Genomic DNA, 21,615 nt, shown 5'->3' with positions numbered 1-21,615 from the left:
CATCTTAACAAAGAGGATGGAAATTGTAATGCCTTTCTTAATAGATGAAGACCAAACAGGATTCATAAAAGACAGACAAACTCAGGACAACGTAAGGAGAGCCCTACACATTATTGAGCAGATTACTAAAGGAAAAGTTAGTTCTATTGTTCTTGGCTTAGATGCCGAAAAAGCTTTTGATTCAGTTGGGTGCGAATTTCTCTATTTAGCAATGAACAAATCCGGCTTCAGTGAACATTTTATAAGTTGTATTTGGGCACTCTATTCTTCTCCTACTGCTAGAATAAAGGTTAATGGTAGCCTTTCTAACTCTATAACCCTGCAACGTGGCTGTAGACAGCGTTGCCCGGCTAGTCCCGGTCTCTTTAATTTATTCATTGAACCTTTAGCCCAATCAATACGACAGAAGACAGAATTAAAGTGTATATCCATAGGAGGAGCAGAGTATAAAGTAAGTCTGTACGCGGATGATGTACTGGTCACAATCAAGCACCCAGGCTCATGTCTGCCTATACACAAAACCCAGATTATGACATTTAATTACACCCCCACACAAGAATTCATTGCAAAGTATAATTTCAATTGGAACTCACCTCATATTAAGTACTTAGGAGTAAACTTACCTAACGATTTGTCAGTTATTTGATATCAACTACAATGGCATTAACAAAAAAATATATGAGGACCTCAGTGGGTGGGGCTTGCTCCCCCTCTTGACTTTGGTAACAGAATCAGATCAGTCAAAGTAACATTCTTCCCAGATTACTATATCTTTTTCAATCACTTCCAGCAGCAATCCCTCAGAAACAATTTAGAGAACGGAATAAACAAATTTTACGATTCATTTGGGACAAAAAGAGGCCAAGGGTGAAATTCTCTATGCTCCAGCTTCTGGAGGAGTGGGGGGGGGGCATGGTCCTCCCATCTTTAAGGGATTACTACTTATCAGCTCAGCTGAGACCCCTTGTATACTGGTGTAACCCATCTTATGTGGCCAAATGGAAGACTATGGAGTTATCCTCAACTGATACACCAATACAGTCATTGCTTGGCTGTGTTGGCAAAGAGAAATAAATATTACAGACAGCGAGTCAATGGGTGACTTTTTTCATTGAAAATATGGGAATTGGTTAAATGTTTCCAACTCAAGAGAGACGCGAACCTGCTCAGATGGCCGGCATATGATTCTGACTTTACACCGGCATCTTGATGGTAGATATAAACAATGGGTCTATTTTGGTATCACTTCCATATGCAAGATTGTTAAAAACTGGGAGCTCGACAGTTTTGATAATCTCTGTCAGACATATCGGTTGGGGAGGCAGGACTTTTATAGGTATTTACAGCTCCGTGATTACTTTTCTGGTTGGTTCTAATCCAACAGAGATACTTCCAGCTGTTACTCATGTATTTATTGATACATCTAACTCAGAAAGCAACAAACATCTTATAAGTAAGTTATACTACGGCATCACATTACTGAATACGGACTCTACAGACTATGTGAAACAGCAATGGGAAAAAGAGCTGGACACAACTGAGGACACGTGGTTGGATGCCTGGAAAAAAACTCCCAGACCTGGAGAGACTTCTGCTGGGTAAACGTGATTAACTTTTTAATCACCCCTAAACAGAAGTCCAAACAAACCGACACTCAGCTGAGCTGTTGGAGGGAATGTGGAGAAATCATGGTTGATCATGCTCATGTTTTTTGGTCGTGTCCCTCCATTCAGACTTTTTGGAAGGAAGCATCAGTTATCATCTCAAAAACCCTAGGTTTTAGCATCAGTACTACATTCTCATCCTTGTTTCTTGGACATATCTCTGCCAGACTAAGTACAACTGATGTCTATCTTTTGAAGATCTTGCTGGCAGCAAGTAAAAAGGCCATTACAAAACACTGGCTTCAGAAAAAGTCCTACTATTGGACTTTTCATCAATATTGTCAAACAATTACATCTTTCCGAACAGATGACTTATTCTATTCGGCTCCAAAAAGAACTGGGGGAAAAACGGTGGGAAAAACGGTGTATTTATTTAGCCAATGAGAAGGATAGCTCATAGTTATTGTAAGTATACTGTATACGAGAGATTTTACTTTAGCAGTTTCTTGATCGTCCCATGACCTCACGTTTTTTCTTTTCCTTGTCTGCTTTTTTTCTTGTTCCTGTAAAATACTCAGACATAAAAAGTTTAAAAAAAGAAAAGGTGTCCTTGAGTGCTCTGAAAGGCGCCCACAAATAAAATGTATCATTATTATTATCATTGTTAACTCCCCCTCCTCGTTCATCTGTTTTTATCTGTGGATGTACCTGGTTTTTCTAAGCTTCATTCTGTATTGTCAGGCGAATTCACAAAGAATGGCTCGCAGCCGCTGATAGCACCATGAACTGCGCACCACTTGCAACTGTTATCTGCCCTGTCTCAAGGTCCGATTCACAAAATTATTGCACAAAAGATATTACACAGCAAGCACGCCCATAACATTTTGCAGCTGGGTAGTTTGCCCTTGTTTTGCGTCCGACTGGAATTATCCATGTGGCAAAGTATAAATGGTGGCTTTACACCAAGAACACAGTGGGCAGGTTCAATGTCATCCTTAATGTCATCATGTATCGCAAGAATTGGTTGACTTGGCAACCTGTATCTGCAAATTATTTCGGTCTGTTAAATCACAAAGTGATATTCTACTGCAAAAGATGCACTCACAAGCATGCCTGGTATGACAATGCCTTCACCTCGCTACAATCACTGCTGCCATGAATACTTGAAAGTCTGGGCATGACAACCCTTATAAATGTGCTTCAGTTACCACCAACTTCTCTCAAGACTCTAATAATTTTCTCTCTAACTGTATGTGGCCAATAGTGCTGGTGTTTTTAAACTGGATTTTTTTTTTTTTGCAATGAGGCTCAAAAGCAATTTTGCGTTAAATGTATGAATATAACCTAATTTAAATACATGCAAACAGCACTGGAGCACCGAGATGCTATTTGTTTGGTGGTGCAGTTAGGGGTTACTTTGCAACGCATCTCGTCAGGCTTCAAGTTATGCACTTGTGGACGAACCACAGTGGTTCGGACTAATCAGCGTTCTATGAACTACTGGCAGCTACAGCTGTGGTTTAGGTGTGACGACAGTGAGAAGTGACTTCGAGGTTAGCATAGATGATGCTATAGCATCAGTTGTATCAGAACTGGAGAGTGTTTCTTCATTGAAAGAAGAGCAAAGAACGGCACTGAAGGGTTTTCTCGATGGGAAAAGATTTTTTTTGCTCTTCTCACGACTGGCTTTGGCAAGAGTTTGATTTGATCTGATTGATTGAAGTTAGCCAGTGATAGACAGTGATAAACAGATAAGGCGAAGAGAGAGGTGGCGAAGGCAAAGGAAAAGGTGTATGGCAAGTTGTATGAGAGGATGGACACTAAGAGGGAGAAAAGGACTTGTGCCGATTGGCTAGACAGAGGGACCAAGCTGGGGCTGGGCAGGGTGGAGTGGATGGGAAGAGTGTCAGGAGTGATTTGTGACAGAAGGGTACCAGCAAGAGTGAAAGGGAAGGTTTACAAAAGGGTAGTGAGACCAGTTATGTTGTATATTTTGGAGATGATGGCACTGACAAAAAGACAGGAGGCAGAGCTGGAGGTGGCAGAGTTGAAGATGCTAAGATTTTCATTGGGAGTAACGAAGAAGGACAGAATTAAGAACGAGTATAATAGAGGGACAGCTCAGGTTGGACGGTTTGGAGACAAAGCAAGAGAGGCGAGATTCAGATGGCTTGGACATGTGTGGAGGAGAGATGCTGGGTCTATTGGGAGAGGGATGCTGAATATGGAGCTGCCAGGCAACAGGAAAAGAGGAAGGCCCAAGAGGAGGTTTATGGATATGGTGAGGGAGGACATGCAGGTGGTTGGCGTGACAGAGAAAGATGCAGAGGACAGGAAGACATGGAATTGGATGATCCGCTGTGGTGACTTCTAATAGGAGCAGCAGAAAGAAGAAGACTGTGATCGAGAGATGGTTCATCCAACCACATGCCAAGCTTCTTTTGATAGTGCCTGCCCTTTTCCATTTTCCAAGACAGTTCTGTGTAACAAACCGTCTGGCATGTCAAGGTTATGTTAGGGGTGCATTTCACTCTTTGCAGGTGTTTTGAGAATTACACGGTTTCTTTTTGTCTTATTTGTGCAAGTTCATCAGCCGCAAAAGCTGTGCAGTCCTTTTGTGAATTTGCCAGTGAGTGTTTTGTCAGTGATTGTAATTTGGGGTGCTTTAACTGTGCGCTCTCCCTCATGCCTCTCGGCACTCAGCCGATCAAGTGTGTAACCTGAGTGACGTTGTTGGTCATCTGATCCAGCAGCCCAATCATGTCAAACATGATCACTCAATCAGTGTGTCAGAGACATTCGTGTTTGTAGGGTTGGCCTGTCGGCCGGTCCAGCCAAAGATAACTAACAGTTCAAATCATAATTTAAAAGATATTTCCATTTATTTCTTTGTGTGTTCACACTGCCTCAAATAATCCAATCTGTTTTACAGCCATCCATTATCCAAACCACTTATCCTGCTCTCAGGGTCGCGGGGATGCTGGAGCCTATCCCAGCAGTCATTGGGTGGCAGGCGGGGAGACGCCCTGAACAGGCCGCCAGGCCATCACAGGGCCGACACACACACACATTCACACCTAGGGACAATTTAGTACGGCCGATTCGCCTGACCTACATGTCTTTGGAATGTGGGAGGAAACCGGAACATGGAGGAAACCCACACAGACACGGGGAGAACATGCAAACTCCATACAAAAGATGACCCAGGACGACACCCAAGGTTGGACTACTGCAGTGCTTGAACCCAGAACCTTCTTGCTATGAGGTGACCACACTAACCACTGTGCCACCATCCCACTGTAATAACTTTCCAAAATGTCTTTACATATCAAGAAAAATATCAAAAGAAAAAAAAAGTGCTCGTTCAGCTGGTTAGTGTGTGTGTGTGTACCTCTCAGCAGTTCCCTTAAGGCTAGCCAGTTGTCGGTCAGTGTCCTGAAGCTGGGCTTCCTTGTCATTTAGTTCATCCTGAACCCCCTTGAGCTCCTGCAAACTGGACAACACTGATTTCGACTGGGAACGCGCTCCTACAGGGAGGGTCATGTGTGAAGATGAGAAAGAAAACGGGGGGGGGGGGGGGGGGAAGAATATTAAAGACTGTCAACATGCTGTGATTTGGTGAAGGCCAAATGTGCAAATTGTTTGTATGTTTCTATGATGATCTGGTCCGAATAACAAAGATGACACGGAAAGTTGGGAACTGTAGCCAGTGAACGGTCAACCAGATTTAAACTTAGTGAGTGCCACCTTAATGATTCTGTATTTGATTTGAGAGAGAATACAAGCTGAAGTGTTGCATGTGGTTATATTTTCTGAGCTGTAGGGTAGACAGTATGACAACTTTTCCAGTGGAATCGTTCAGTGTTTACTTCTTTTACCTCCAGCCTTTAACAGATAATCTTAATTAGGTGCATGTAATAGAAAATCCTAAATTGGGTATATTTCACAGGTCCAGTGCAGTTATCCACATTTTTGTCAATGTGCCAGCATTGGCTTGACCATAAACTTTCCAGTGTAATCCCAGGGCTGACCTTGAAAACTGTTAAAAAAAGATTAAAAAAAAAAATCACTGGAACTGCACTGCAGCAGTCACAGATTTAACAAGAGATTTCCTGTTCTATATGGCTTTTACACCTACATTATTTAATTGGGACTTTATGAATGCTCAGGTAAGTTCAAATCTCTCAGGACGCTCCATGAAGACTGGTGTGTACCAAATAAGTGCAAACAGTTGGTCGAAAATTAGGAGTCTTGATTCTCTGACAATTTGACTATGGTCCCATGCACTTTTGTTTATAACAGGATGTTCTGATTGCTCTACAGATCCCAAAACTGGAGAAACAGAACCCCGAGACGAGATGGAGCTTCCTTGGCAAATTATGGCCAATTTGTCCATTTGAGCCCACAACTTATGAAGACTAATTCTGTACTCTACCTTTCTTCCAAACCTTTTCTCCTCTGCAGCTACTCAACAAGCTAAAAGCCAAAACATCCTGTTGTGAAAGCCCAGCTGCACCCATATCCTAATATACTATTTTGGTTCATACTATAACTGAGAGATTTGAGATTTGGCATTATGAAACAAAGCGGACCTTAAACTATTTAACAAAGTAAACCCTGCTGCAGACTTGGAGATGTGAAAACACCCTTCATCCTCACAGTGTGGTCACAAAATCAGCTTGTCGCACATACATTGTCATCCCCTCCTGTGTAACAAAAGTACATGGGCCCATCCCCTCTCGCTCTCACCTCCACTGAGAGTGCCCTGGGGGTCAAAGATGTCACCTCCCAGGGTAACAGTCTTGGTCATAACCTTCTTATCGAAGGCTACCATCTTGGCATTGTCCAGCGTGTCACACACCAGCGTGGAGCCAAACACATACTCCATGGCCTTACGAAGGTCAGCCTCGTAGCCCACCAGGGACAGGGCTGTGTGGACATTGTTCTCTCCAACCTTAGAGAATAAGGGAAGAAGAGAAACAGGGGATGAGGGAGAGGAAGGAATGAGGTGGAGGGAGAGTCAAAAGAATATTGTGTACATGCGTACATGTGCGCGCACGTGTGTTCCATAGCTTCGCTGGTCCACTTCTTAGAAGTCGTCACAAAAGGTTTAGTTTGAATTTCTGCCTTTATGCAGGAATCAGGGGGACCATGACATGGTCAGTGTCCCGGTACAGCATGGGGGACTGCGTGATAGGCACTGTTGATTGTAGTCAAGGCTCAGTGTTTTCGGTTTTTACCGATTTTCATCGAAAAATCCCCAGATTTTTTAGAAGGAGCAGATGGGTTTAAACTGATTTTCTCCCATATTTTATGTTTCCACGGATCCAAAAGTTGTTCCTGTTCATGTGAGGTTATGTGACAGTGTCCTCTTGTGGCGAAATTCGGGATGGTGGATGGCTTTGAAAAATAAAAACCGAAAACACTGAGCCTTGATTGCAGTGTAACAGTTATCTAAAGTCAGTGTTTCCCACACATAGACTTTGCTTGGGCGGGCCGCCCAGGTATATCAACAGCTGTCAAAGTATATTTGGCGACCCATTTTAGCATTTTTTATTCCTCCAAGAGAACAATGTCATCCGCGATCGAGTTTCTAGTGAACAATCTCCCCTCCCATACTTGTTCGTTCTGCTATTGCGAGAAGGGTCTACTGACAATCGCACACGCTCTGCAGAGAAACAGAGAGAGAGAGAGAGAGAGAGAGAGAGAGAGAGAGAGAGAGAGAGAGACGTTCTCTGGTATTACGTCGTTAGAGGAGGTGGACACGAATATTTTACAAGCACGGACAGGTAAAGCGACTCCTTTTCTCCTTATTGTGTAATTGTTCTCCAACTTTGGTAGTAGCTTCGAATTCTATGAAAGAAAGCAGCAGCTATGCTTCGTTGGTAGCTACAAGACTCTAAGAGTGTATTCAGCACATGTAACTTGACCATTGTGCAACATGCAGCAAAGTTGTCCTGGCTATGATTATACCGGTGGTCCCCCCTTATCAACAGTTTCACTTTTCATGGTTTCAGTTACCCGCAGTCAACCGGGGTCTGAAAAATGGAAAATTCCAGAAATAAATCATTCATAAGTTTTAAATTGCATGCCGCTCTGAGTAGCGTGATGAAATCTCGCGCCATCCCGCCCGGGACGTGAATCATCCCCTTGTCCAGCATATCCACGCTGTATACGCTACCCGCTCATTGGTCACTTAGTACTGTATATATAGGGCTCGGTACTATCCACGGTTTCAGGCATCCGCTGGGGGTCTTGGAACATGTCCTCCGCGGATAAGGGGGGACTACTGTTTTCTCTTCGGGCTATGGCAGTTAGAAAGACATAAACTAACTTTAGCTAAGGTTAGACTACTAATTTTTCATGCATTTACTCAGCAGATATGAGTATTGAGATAAATCAAAATATTGTGTTAAAGGTCACACATGTTTGTTGTCTGTCACATGTAGTAGACCATTTTTGTGCCAGCAGGTACCACCACAAGTATATTTCAGACCTGTGGGAAACACTGAAATTGTTCCCCTCCCTGGCTGGGCATTTAATCAGCTGACAGTATTTAGGTAATTCATGGCTGAGATTCCCTTTGTTAAAGCTGCCAAGGACAATAACGAAGGAGTCCGGGTTTGTCCGTTCCACACTCCCTCCCTATCTGGTTGGTGAGCATGCGCTGTGCCCCTGCGCCAGCCAGTATGAATGAAGCAAACTCACAGCGGGAGTAGAAGGGGGGTACAGTTGATGAAAAAAGTTTCCAGAACAGAACAGTGCTGCAGAATCACCGTCGCATCTTTACACCAACCACTGTTCATATAAAAACAAATACCTCAACCTTTCGTTTTGCCAGAGTGTTCTGCATCGCCATCTGCTCTGAACAGCTGGAAGTCTGCCAGCTTTAGCGCAGAGTCTGGTATTGATCCACACAGCCAAGTTTTTATGAAGCACAAAACGCGATATGAATAAAAGTCTCTATTCTTCCCCATCAGTAGATGAAGTTTGTCTAGTTTTTGAACAGTGATTGCACGTTAGAGAGAAATTTTCCGGATTGCGTACTCCGCGTCTGCAGACGCACCGGCTCTTTTCCCTCTCCTCCGGCGTTTCACTGGGTGAGCGCACCTTTAACCAAAATGTCTAGTAATTCCACAGATGGGATGAGAAATATGGGAAATAAATCTGCAGAAGTAGTTTCCCTGATGTTCATAAGCTCTTCTCTGATGAAAGAGCTCCGGGTATTGTAGCAAAACACTACAAGTTTATGGGGAATAAAAGAAAAAAAATCAATACAAAATAATGTGCACAAACAAACCCAGGCAGTCATTCATGGCGAAATCTTGGTGGAACAACCTATCACACACAATGGACCCACACACACACACACAAACACACAAGGACAGGTCCATTACATATCTTAAGTCCTGCTAAATACTGCCATTAAGTTGGGGCTTATAAATTTTGCTTTCTCACCAGACTCTTGGCCCTGTTGATCACATTCTCATTAAGCGTCTTAGCAGAGATCTTGTTCAGGGGGATGATGGTGTACCGCCGCGTAAGCTCCCCCTTCTCCAGCAGCTTTTTGCCTGTCACCTAAATGACAAATATTCCCTCACCAAAGATACATTTGGATGATTTCAATATCAAGTTGAAATGATGCACGAAAATATAGGTACCTCTGTATCAACCACGATGTTATACAGTCGTCCTCCAGCCACCACCTCCAGCGCTGAGGCGTAGGAGACATCGCTGACTTTGATCAGGTTAGCTAGCAGTCCCTTCACTTTGCTACGGTCCCAGCCCTTTTCTGGATCCCTACAAAACAAAACAGCATTGGCATAACATGTCACGGTTGGTAAAAGTGGGGTTTTCAGTCAGTTTTAATGACTCAGTAAGAGTTTTTAATGACGATGGATAAGTGTGAATGATAGCAATGATTACCTTTTGAATGTATCTAATAAAATGCACAATAACTTAACTTTAACAGCTTACAATCACCTTACAGAAATTATGCAAGTTAGGGACACAAATACACACACACACACACACGTTGACAAAAGTTATACAAATGAATTAATCAACAAAATAAATAAAGCCAAAGCAAGTCTTTACCTGTAGTTAAAGCGCAGATTAGGGAAGCAAGAGATGAGACTCTCATAGGTCTCTTTGAGTTTTGACACTTCTCTGGACAGCTGTCTCCTCTTTTCAAGCAGACTCTCTTCCTTTCCATCTGCACATACACACACACAGACGCACGCACGCACACACACCCAATTACAATAATACAAAATCTATCATTTGGTGAGAAAAACACAATTGAACATGTATAACAATAGATTATCACAGAGAAAAAAGCAGTTATTCTGCAATAATTATGGTACACCGAGCTGTAATAAACTGTATTGAAATGCATTAGAATTTAATTTATTTGCCAAATACGGTTTCACAAACATGATAAAGGGGAATACACACATACTCTCCCCCTGCAAGTAGCTGTGGAAGTTATACATGATCTCCACAGTCATTTGCAATATCTTGACACAGACACAGATACACACACACAGACCCTCATAATTGAGTTTGGCCAGGTCTGCCTGAAGTTTCTCCCTGCTGCTGCTGACAGCCTGCAAAGCGTCCTGGTCCTTCTTGTAGCCACTGTCCATCTTCTTTACCTCTGCCTGCTTGGTCTTCAGCTCAGCCTGGGCATGCTTCAGGGTCATTTGGGCCTGGATATGGAGAGAGAGCACAAAACAAAAAAAAGAAAAAAGAAGGATGAGTAAAGAACAACGGCAGAATTTTTTAGGGGTTAAATGATTAGCGATGCGGTTTCCGTCCTGGCCGTGGAACAACGGACCAACTCTTTACACCTGCGGAAGTGCTGAGGGAGGCATTGGAGTTTGACCAGCCAGTCTACATGTGTTTTGTGGACTTGGCTTACGACCGTGTACCCTAGGGCACTCTGTGGGGAATACTGCGGGAGTATGAGGTACTGGGGCAGTTGCTACAAGCCATCCGGTCCTTGTGTAACCAAAGTTAGAGCTGTGTCCGCATTCTCGGCACAAAGTCAAACACGTTTTCGGTGGGTGTCGGACTCTGCCAAGGTTGTCCCTTGTCTCCGATTCCGTTTGTGATATTCATGGACAGGATCTCAAGGTGCAGCCAAGGTGAAGAGTGTGTCCGTTTTGGGAACCTTAGAATTGCATCTCTGCTCTTCGCAAATGATATGGTTTTGTTGGCTTCATCAAAACGCGACCTCCAGCGCGCACTGTGGTGGTTTGCATCCGAGTGTGAAATGGCCAGGATGAGAGTCAGCACTTCCAAGTCTGAGGCCATAGTTCTCTATCGGAAAATGGTGGATTGCTCCTTCCGGGTTGGGGATGAGTTGTTGCCTCAAGTGAAGGAGTTCAAGTATCTCAGGGTCTTGTTCACGAGTGAGGGTAGGATGGAGCGGGAGATTGACAGGCGGATTGGTACAGCATCAGCAGTAGTGTGGATGTTGTACCAGACCGTTGTGGTGACGAGGGAGCTGAGCCAGAAGGCAAAACTCTTAATGTACCAGTCAGTCTTTGTTCCAGCCCTCACCTATGGTCATGAGCTTTGGGTAGTGACCAAAAAAGTGAGACTGCGGCTACAAGTGGCTGAAATGAGTTTCCTCCGTAGGGTGTGTGGGCTCAACCTTAGAGATAGGGTGAGGAGCTTGGACATCCGGAGGGAGCTTGGAGTAGAGCCGCTGCTCCTTCATGTCGAAAGGAGCCAGTTGAGGTGGTTCGGGCATCTGATTAGGATGCCTCCTGGGCTTCTTCCTTTGGAGGTTTTCCGGGCACGTCCAACTGGGAGGAGACCCTGGGGTAGACCCAGAACTCGCAGGAGAGACTACATGTCCAATCTGGCCTGGGAGGGGTGTTGCTGGGGAGAGGGACGTCTGGAGTGCCCTACATAGCTTGCTACCACTGCGACCCAACTCCGGAGAAGCAGCTGATGATGAGATGAGATGAAATGATTAGCGATCCTGTGTCTGTGTGGAGAGGCCTGCAGGACATCACCAACTACAGGAAACCCTACCCCCACACTGTAGAGAACCTTCAACTAGCTGACGACTTGAATGTTTTACTGCAAGTTTGATCAGCCCACTTTCACACCCCTCACCTACTTCAACTCAGACATCACACAACCAACTGTACCGCCTGCCATCACCCCTCCTCTCCCCCCTGACTCCCCACCGGCAGACGTTCTGTGAAGAGGATGTGTGTAAGCTCTTCCAGACAGAAGATCAGGAAGGCACCAGGCCGGATGGCATGTCACCCTACTGTTTGAAAGTCTGCGTAGACCAGCTGGCCTCCCATCTTCAAATGAATCTTCAACAGATCACTGGAGTTGTGTGAAGTCCTCTCCCGCTTCAAACGCTCCACTATCATCTTGGTCCCCAAGAAACTCCATCGCTGGACTGAACGACTACAGGCCCATTGCCCTGATGTCTGTGGTCATGAAGTCCTTCGAGAAGCTGGTGTTAACCCACTTGAAGGACATCACAGGCCCCCATGCAGTTTGCCTACTGTGCAAACAGGTCAGTGGATGATGCAGTCAACATGGGACTGCACTACAGCCTGCAACACCTTGATTTCCAAGGGACGTATACAAGGATCTTGTTCGTGGACTTCAGCATGGCATTCAACACCATCATCCCAGAAGGCCTACTCACCAAACTCACCTAGCTCACTTTACCACCCCCCACCTGTCAGTGGATAACAAACCCAATTTCCCCTCGTGGATGAATAAAGTATTCTGATTCTGATTCCTGACAGGAGGCAGCAAGTGAGGCTAGGGAAAAATTCCATCCAGCACCCGGACAATCAGCACTGGCGTACCCCCAGGGATGTGGACTCTCCCCTCTGCTCTTCTCGCTCTACACAAATTACTGCACCTCAGGAGACCAGTCTGTTAAACTTCTGAAGTGTGCAGACAACACAACAATCATCAGCCTCATCGAGTATGGTGACGAGTCTGCATACAGATGAGAGATTGAAAAGCCGGCCCTCTGGTGTGGTCACAACAACCTAGAGCTGAACACACTCAAAACTGTGGAGATGACAGTGGACTTCTGGAGGACACCCCCCCCCCAACACTCCCTCTTCACCATACTCAACAGCACGGTCTGCCTTGAAAACCTTCAGATTTCTGGGATCCACAATCTCCAGGGACCTGAAGTGGGCATCCAACACAGTCACAATCAAATGCCGGCAGCCATACCAACATGTACCCTGGCTCCGCCAAATGACAGAAGCTAAGCAGGTATGGGCTTGGCTAGTACTTGGGTGGGAGAGCTCTCTGGAAAATTGAGTTGCTGCCGGAAGTTGTGTTGGTGGGCCAGGAGGGGGCAGTCTTCCCTCTGGTCCTAATAAAAACAACAAATATCAAATCCCAATGCCCCAGTGGAGTGACACTGGGTGACACACTGTCCTACAGCACAGTGACACACTGTCTCCTACAGCACAGTGTGAGACGTTAAACCAAGGTCCTGACTCACTGTGGTCATTAAAGATCCCATGACACTTTTTGCAAGAGTAGAGGGGTCCCTGGTGTCCTGACAAAATTCCCAACCTGGCTCTCTCCATCTGGACACCTAATCATCTCCCCATGTAATTGGCTCCATGATTCCTCCCTCTCCACCTCAAGCTGATGTGTGGTGAGCGGTCTGGCACAGAATGGCTGCTGTGCATCTCCAGGTGGGTGCTACACATTGGTGGTGGTTGAAGTGAGTTGCCTCCTTCAATGTGAAGTGCTTTGGGCGTCTAGAAAAGCGATATATAAATGTAATAATAATAATTATTATTATAAAAAGCCCAGCAGAGAAGCTGCTGATTCATGTCTACTCTGCAATAATCCAGTCTGTTCTCTGCACATCCATCAGTCTGGTTTGGATCGGCCACCAAACAGGACAGGGGCAGACTATAATGGACAGTTAGGACTGCAGAGAAAATCATTGGTGCCAACCTGGCCTCAATTCAGGACTTATAAATTTCCATAGTCAGGAAACATCGCTGCAAACTTATCACACCCTGGTCACAACCTGTTCCAACTCCTCCCTTCTGGTAGGCACTGCAAAGCAATGTACGCCAAAACAACTAGACACAAAAACAGTTTCTTTCTGCAGGCCGTCACTCTGATGAACACCTAACAGTCATACAGTGTCACAAACAATCCCCATGCAATATACCTGTAACACTGAACATCCAACATCAACTGTACCTACAAATACAGACAGACATATTTAAACAGTTTTAACATATCAACATTATCAAAAATAAATCTAAGCACACTGTATATACTGTATTTTGTATACACATATTCTGTCATGTCCACCTATCTCATGTATATAAAGTAACCTGTTAACATATTTATTCCAGCATCTTTGGGCTCTGCACCATGGCACTATTGTTTTCTGTTACGACATTGTTTTTTTTTTTGGGATTTCCCCTTTTTCTCCCCAATTCTATCCAGCCAATTACCCCACTCTTCCAAGTTGTCCCAGTCACTGCTCCACCCCCTCTGCTGATCCGGGGAGGTCTGCAGACTACCACATGCTTCCTCCGATACATGTGGAGTCACCGGCTGCTTTTTTTCACCTGACAGTGAGGAGTTTCGCCAGGGGATGTAGCACGTAGGAGGATCATGCTATTCCCCCTAGTTCCCCCTCCCCCCCAAACAGGCACCCTGACTGACCAGAGGTGCTAGTGCAGTGACTAGGACACATACCCACACCCACATCTGGCTTCCCAACCACACACACGGCCAATTCTGTCTGTAGGGATGCCCGACCAAGCCGGAGGTAACACGGGGATTCCAACTGGCGATCCCCGTGTTGGTAAGCAACGGAATAGACTGCCACACCACCTGGACGCCCTACTGTATACTTTATACCATCTTTCTTCATAATTCTAGTCACAGCTAAAATTAGGACATTAACATCATAACATCTGAAACTAAGTCATTTCCCCACCTGTTTGGCCTCAGTATCAGCCTTGCTCATGTCATTTTTGCACGCCATCATTTGTCCTGCTAGCGTGGCCTCCTCCCCATCCTCATTAGTGGAGAGGCCTGCTGACACGGCCCGGAAGTGCTGTTCGGCTGCCTCTAGGGCCGCGTTGTCTTGTTTGCCCTCCTCCTGTAGAGCTCCAAGCTTCTCTGCCAATTTAGCAACTTCTTTTTCTTTCACTACCAGCATTTTCTTATCCTGAGATTAGAGAGGGACGAAAGAGTGAACACAAGATACAGATTTATTTATATATCTCCAAGGTATTTGAATTTCTGTTGGCAATCATCTGCTTTATGTCCTCTTTCTTAACAGATCACAGTTGGAATGAAGAAAAAAAAAAATTTCAAGTTCACCAACAGCTTGAAAAGACTGAGAGAAACCAAAGCCATATAGAACCTCTTAAAGTCCAAAGACTTGCACGAAACATCTCCATCACAAATTATAATGACATAAAGGAAACAGAAATAGTGTGTTCACCTCACCTCCTCCATACTCTTCACAAGCTCCTTCCTCTTCTTAGTCTCATCTTTAAGGTTCTGCTTTTTCAGGTCCAGGGTACTCTGGGCCTTGGCATCCACACGCTGTACATCAGACAGAGCCTCCTCCAGGGACTTCAACACGCCACCTACCTCCTAGGAAGAATAAGCGAACACAAGCACATGCACCCACAGACACAGCAAAACATCAGATCAGGTGACACCAGGTTGGAGTGTACTGTCCTCAACAGCAATTCATTAAATACAGAAAACACTTGAATTTGGTACCTTGCAGCCATCACTTATTAATTTCAAAAGATCAACGAAAAATGTTGAAATTGTCAAGATGTCCATTTATGTAATAATGAGGTATAATGAAGAACTACTTGAGACCAAGAATTATGTTTGGCAATCACAATCTTAATATTTTCCAAGATTTACTTAACAAAATTGTTCAGACCTATTTTCTTAATTGCTAAAGCAGAGAATTAAGGGGGCAAAAAACATGCATTTATCGCAAATGAATAATATTTAGATTGCAATATTACTTTGTCAGTATAGTGCAAACCTTTAAAAACCCTGCTGAGGCAAGAAAAATTTTTCATTCTAAGTTTCTTCAGAAACTGGCTCAGATTCTCAAAAATATTTGCATTAAAATTGGGTCTCCGAATGATCCATGAGAAATAGCTGATAGTAGTTGACGAAATTATGAAATTATAGGGGTGATGGCTATGATATTGAGTAATGGTACGACCTGGTTTTTGCAACGCAAGACATGATTACTGACATACTTGTAGGTCTGAAAAAAACAGGGTTAAGTTTTACATGCAGGTTTGTGGAAGCCAAATCCCCAGTCCCTGCTCTACTGCACCTTATCCCTTTTGTTCTGCAGCTCCTTAATCTGAGCTGAGAGTTCCTGGACTTTCTGCTCATTGTCAGCCATGCTGGCCTGCATCTGGGCAATGTTATCCTGCATGACCTTCAGGTCTTCAGCTGACTTCAGCTTGGTCTCTTCTGCACATACAAAAAGCCAGGCCACATATAACCGCGAAAGGTGCTGGATCTCTCGCATCAACTTCTGATATTCCAAGTAAGATGAGCGCTCCTGCAGATAGGTTTAGAAAATTAAGTTTTGACTGGGGAGGTCAATGCACATAAGAAAATGAAAGAAAAAAGGTAGAACAAGAACCAAAATGTTTTTATGCATGCTCAATAATCCAGGTAAGAAAATCAAAGAAAGTTGGATCAGTTCATTTGGACACGTTTATTGACAGAAACGTCTAATCACTCATCGAAGTTACCTCTTCTGTTTAAACTGACTGCAGGTATCCCCAACTGAGACTCACCATGTCTCAGTTGCTTTCAAACACCAAAACACGCTGCACCAGAAATTGGTCCACCCCAAGGATCTGGTCCCCTGGCACAAACAGAGCAATAAAGTATACGCTGTTAAGTGCCAGGAGCATTGCTATGACTTGTACATTCGGGAAACTAAACAGACGGTGGCAAAGAGGATGGCCCAACACAGGAGCGCTAACGCATCAGGCCAGGACTCCGCAGTCTACTCTTGAAAAAGTGGCCAGTGGCCACTCTTTCAACGATGATGTGCATATCCTTGATAGGGAGGAACACTGGTTAGAAGGGGGAGTCAAAGAGGCCATCTATGTGAAGCGGGAACGACCATCCCTGAACTGGGGGGGCTAAAAGTACATCTGTCACCATCTTAGGGCCCTGACACACCAGGCTGACAGTCGGCCAATGTCAGGCCGTCGGTGAGCGTCTGTGACCCTAGTTTGCGGTGCGTGCCGCACTGTCGGCACTAGTCGGACCTGTCGGCAGCTTTTCGGCCGATTCAGCATGTCGAATCAGCGGAGCCTGTTGGTGAGAGAGATCACTGATTGGCTGTTCAGCTTAGCGAATCAGTGCAGAACGTATATGATAGCTGGCGACGTGAGACTACGTAACAGTTGGCCTTCATCATCGCTAGCTGTGATTGCAAACATTCCCAAATCCTCAGTGAATAGTACACATGGCCATTGAACCTCTAGTTGATGGTCACACCCATATTTGCATATGAAAGTTGTCGTTGGTTCCGGTCATTACACAACTGTATTGTTTAAGGGGTGGTGATACCTGCAGTCAGTTTAGACTGAAGATGTCACTTAGTTGAGTTTATTTATATAGCACTTTTCTAAAACAATGTTACAAAGTCTATCCATCCATCCATTATCCAGACTGCTTATCCTGCTGTCAGGTTCACAAGTGCTTCACAAAAGAATAAAATAAAACCAGACAAGGCAAAAATAAGAGTAAGACCAAATAAGTAAGAGTAAAAATAAAAAGTATAAATAAAAACCAATATCAGACATTTGTAAAAGCTTTCATAAAAAACAAGTTTTAAAATGAGATTTAAAAGAAGCTCGAGACTTGGTTTGTCTTAGTTCAACAGGAAGAGAGTTCCAAAGTGTGGGGGCTCTAACAGCAGAAACCCGAGCACCCTTTGTAACAAACCGAGACCTGGGAATAACTAGCAGGGCTCCAACTGGTGGTCGAGGGGGCATATACCAAGTTAATAAACCACAATTGTATGAAGGCGCAAAACCGTTTAAAGCCTTAAAAGTGAGCAGTAAAATTTTGAAATCAATTTGAATTATAACAGGAAGCCAGTGTAGGGAGGCAAGCACAGGAGTGATATGGTCATACCTCCTTGTCCTGCTAATGAGCCGAGCAGCGGCATTTTGTACCAGCTGCAGGCGGTGGAGGGAGCCCTTGCTGATACCAGAATAAATTTCCTTACAATAGTCAAGCTGAGAAAAGATAAAAGCCCATACAACTTTTCGCAGATCGGCAATTGATAAAAATGACCTAATTTTGGAGATTAGCTTGAGCTGGAAAAAGCATGACTGAACATATTTGATTTGATTATCAAAACTGAGGTTAGCATCGAATATTACCCCAAGATTTCTAGCAGCCTGCTTAAGACTACCTGACAGACCACCAAGATCAGTAACAAAAGGGCTGATGAAATTTTTGGGTCTGAACAGAATGAGCTCAGACTTATCATTAAATGAGAAAATTTTTGGACATCCAGGATTTAATGTCAGACAGGCAAGTTGTGAGATTTGTTAGCGCGCTAGGATCTGTGGGTTTTAGTGGCATGTGTAACTGAGTGTCGTCAGCATAAAAATGGTGGAGCACATCGTGATTTTGAATGTTGCCAATAAACGCTGTATCCAGATGAACTGATTCAACCTTCTTTGATTTTCTTACTTGGATTATTGAGCATGCATCAAGATGGCCAGATGAACTGATTCAACTTTCTTCGAAGAATCAAAATGTTCAGGCCTAACCATTTTAAAGATAATGCTTCTCGTAGGAGAGTAAAGAAAAACCTACAGCAGTTTAACAATTTCTTTTCACATAAATGCCTCCTCCCCAGCCTACCTCTTTTAACTTCAACATGGTGGGTGTAATTTCTTCATCCAAAATCTATAGGAGAAAAATGGGCAGAAATTATAAAAATATCTTAAACAGTGGTGGAAATTTTCCCCTTGTAGTGACTTATCACTGCTGAATTAACATAGAAGAAACACAAGTGACAATATAGTATCAATTAGGAAGTTGGACATACAGTCTGAATCTCATTCAGCTTGGCCTCCTTTTTCTCAATAGTTTTCTGAGCAGTGATCTTCTTGCACTCATACATCCTGGTGCCGGCTGCCTCCTCAATCATGGAAAGAATCTGAGGAGAGAAAATGAGGACTACCAACAAATTGAAAGGTAGAAAAGACGAGGGTGAGAATGTAGATTGTATGTTTTACCTCTGGTGGCTTCATATTTAGGACCTTGGTGATCCTTCCCTAAAATACAGAAACCGCATGAAACTCAGTAAGTCTCTGTGCACATTAAAGACATGATTAGGATCACAACAAGAAAGAACCAGTTGTCATATGATTGGGATCCATTTGTCCTATATGATTGCAATCACAATGTCATATGGTGACAAATGGCATTCTGACCTGCATGATAAGGAAATGCGGGTTGTTGACATTGAGGCCAACAGAGCAGAACAGGTCCTGTACCCTGGTGTTGTTGGCATTAACCCCATTGATTAGGTACTTATTTCTGCCACCAAGCACCACCTTAGAAGGGGGAAAAAGCAATGAATATTACTATGACACTATAAAATATCCATTTTATGTGCCCTGTGACAGAACTCACATATATTTTATAAATCGTGCTTATTGATGTAGTTTTGCCAACCTGTCTGGTGATTGTAATCTCATCATGAGTTTCAAACCCAAAAGGGCTCTGACTTTTATTGGAGTTATCAAACGTAATGGACACTGTGGCCTTGGTGATACCAGCCTGCCCATTTTTGTACACCAAATCCTGGAGATTGGAGGCTCGTACCTTTATTTGAAAGAGAGACATCCACATTTCATGAGAATGCATTTGTGCGATGTAATTTCAGGATATTGTGATAAAGTAAGAGGATATAAAACGTTGCAAACGAACGGTTTAACTACTCAGCGGTGTCATGGTTGTTTATAGCAGAGGCTCTCAAACTTTTTGGGGCCATGGACCCCTTACCGAGGAGAAACTTTTCCAAGGACCCCCTCATAATCGTAACACTGATTAAACACATGCTTGCAACCATTTGTACTCTCAGATGCTGGAACTGTTTGTATTCTAAAACGTTCCAGCCTAAATACTTCAGACCTGTTTCACAGTGATAAACAGAAACACATTTCGGTTTCATACTAATACCACTTATGCACGCAAATGGTCCCCATCTGTAGATATGCGCTTTTTAATTATGAAGCATAATTTATAGCAAATTATTTCGCGGACCCCACCTTGAGAACCACTGGTTTACAGCACCGAAGAACAACAGTAATGTGATTAGCTATCACGATTCAGCCTTTCTAACAGGTTAATATGTAGGAAGGCGCTTACCTGAGTAAGATTGCTTATGCCTAAAAGAAAGCATATCGAGTCCAAAATGTTGGATTTTCCGCTGCCATTCAGTCCGGTGATCGCGTTGAATAGTGGATCAAATCCGTTGATCTCTGTCCTCTGTGCATAGGATTTGAATCCCTCGATAATAACAGATTTGATGTGCATCCCTGGCCAGCTTTTCCTCCCAAAATGTAAGAATTTGGGAATTTCAAACCGAAAACAAAATTTCTGAAAGGGCCTTTAGCCGGAAAGCTAGTAATGACACTAGCACTGACAAGCGTAATGTTTTCGAACTTGAATTTTGGCGCCAGGTACGGTGCCGCTCAGCCGTCCCATTATAATGCCAACGGAAAAAGGGATTCAAATATTATGTTGGTTGTGTATATATTCGCAAAGGTAAAACAAAAGAAACCAAAAAAATACAACTTGAGTTTCTCTGATTTTTTTTAACTAATATACTTTGACAGGACTAACCGAATATGTAATTTGTGTTAGTCTCGTCAGGCAATATATTAGACCACTAAAGATCCCTTGCACGTTACGGGCTTTGACGCCATCTCTTGGCAAGAAGTTATAATACATTAGGTCGGTAGGTAGGTAGGTGGGTAGGTCTTTATTTCAAACATAGAAAAAGCAAAATGAAATTATTTTAAACACAGCAAACAAACAAACGATTACATGTTCGAAAAGGAGCAGGAGGAAGTTCCTACTTATAATATCCTGCCCCCTCTCTGGTGCTCAATCTATGCAATCTCATTAATAAACTTTTTTTACACATGAGAGTATGCCTTACTCAGACTTACCTTGTCAATGAGTAAAAAAAATATAGTAATGATGGAAAGTAAAAATGGAATAAAATAAGAAAAATAGTGGAAAAAATGAAATTAATTTGTTTGTGCGTGCGTGCGTGCGTGCGTGCGTGCGTGTGTTTGTAAGCGAAGAAAGTAAAGCAATAAAAATACCGAAGACAAGCGAAAAAGAAACCCGGATGTTAAAAGCAATAATAATAATAATAATAATGGTGTCCCATTAAACAAAGAACAGTGACATCAATAAAATACTGTGGGGGGGCATTATATATTAGCTTTTTCACTGGGAGTTACGAAGAAGGACAGCATTAGGAACGATTATATTAGAGGGACAGCTCAAATTGGACGGTTTGGAGACAAAGCAAGAGAGGCAAGATTGAGATGGTTTAGACATGTGTGGAGGAGAGATGCTGGGTATACAGGGAGAAGGATGCTGAATATGGAGCTGCCAGGGGAGAGGAAGGCCAAAGAGGAGGTTTATGGACGTGGTGAAGGGAGACATGCAGGTGGCTGGTGTGACAGGGGAAGATGCAGAAGACAGGAAGAAATGGAAACGGATGATCCGCTGTGGCGCCCCCTAACGGGAGCAGCCGAAAGTAGTAGTAGAGAGATTAGCTATAAAAACAAAAAACCAATATTCTATATTCGCTAGCAGCTGTTGATAACTTGTCGAGTATGTCGCCAAATTTAACTATTTCACCGACTTCCTTGGCGACTTAATTCCACAAAAGAGAACCTTATCAAAA

At 43.6% G+C, this 21,615-nt stretch overlaps 1 protein-coding gene across 1 annotated transcript in view; it reads right to left on the bottom strand.

Moving 5' to 3' along the window:
- The window catches only part of smc2 (structural maintenance of chromosomes 2), a 30,178-nt gene extending 9,953 nt beyond the window's left edge, over positions 1-20,225 (bottom strand). The window contains exons 1-15 of the mRNA XM_056280952.1: positions 20,058-20,225; positions 19,362-19,511; positions 19,118-19,240; positions 18,920-18,958; positions 18,730-18,840; positions 18,543-18,587; positions 15,970-16,203; positions 15,105-15,254; positions 14,587-14,820; positions 10,156-10,315; positions 9,702-9,819; positions 9,266-9,404; positions 9,063-9,182; positions 6,354-6,558; positions 4,996-5,131 (exon numbers count right to left, since the gene is read on the bottom strand). Coding sequence (XP_056136927.1) covers positions 4,996-5,131; positions 6,354-6,558; positions 9,063-9,182; positions 9,266-9,404; positions 9,702-9,819; positions 10,156-10,315; positions 14,587-14,820; positions 15,105-15,254; positions 15,970-16,203; positions 18,543-18,587; positions 18,730-18,840; positions 18,920-18,958; positions 19,118-19,240; positions 19,362-19,511; positions 20,058-20,225 — 2,132 coding nt within the window. The remainder of the gene's footprint in view (positions 1-4,995; positions 5,132-6,353; positions 6,559-9,062; positions 9,183-9,265; positions 9,405-9,701; positions 9,820-10,155; positions 10,316-14,586; positions 14,821-15,104; positions 15,255-15,969; positions 16,204-18,542; positions 18,588-18,729; positions 18,841-18,919; positions 18,959-19,117; positions 19,241-19,361; positions 19,512-20,057) is intronic.
- Positions 20,226-21,615: the final 1,390 nt, after the last annotated feature.

Source organism: Lampris incognitus, chromosome 5 (assembly GCF_029633865.1).
Source record: "Lampris incognitus isolate fLamInc1 chromosome 5, fLamInc1.hap2, whole genome shotgun sequence".
Taxonomy (NCBI): Eukaryota; Metazoa; Chordata; class Actinopteri; order Lampriformes; family Lampridae; genus Lampris; species Lampris incognitus.
This window is presented reverse-complemented; position numbering and strand designations above follow the sequence as displayed.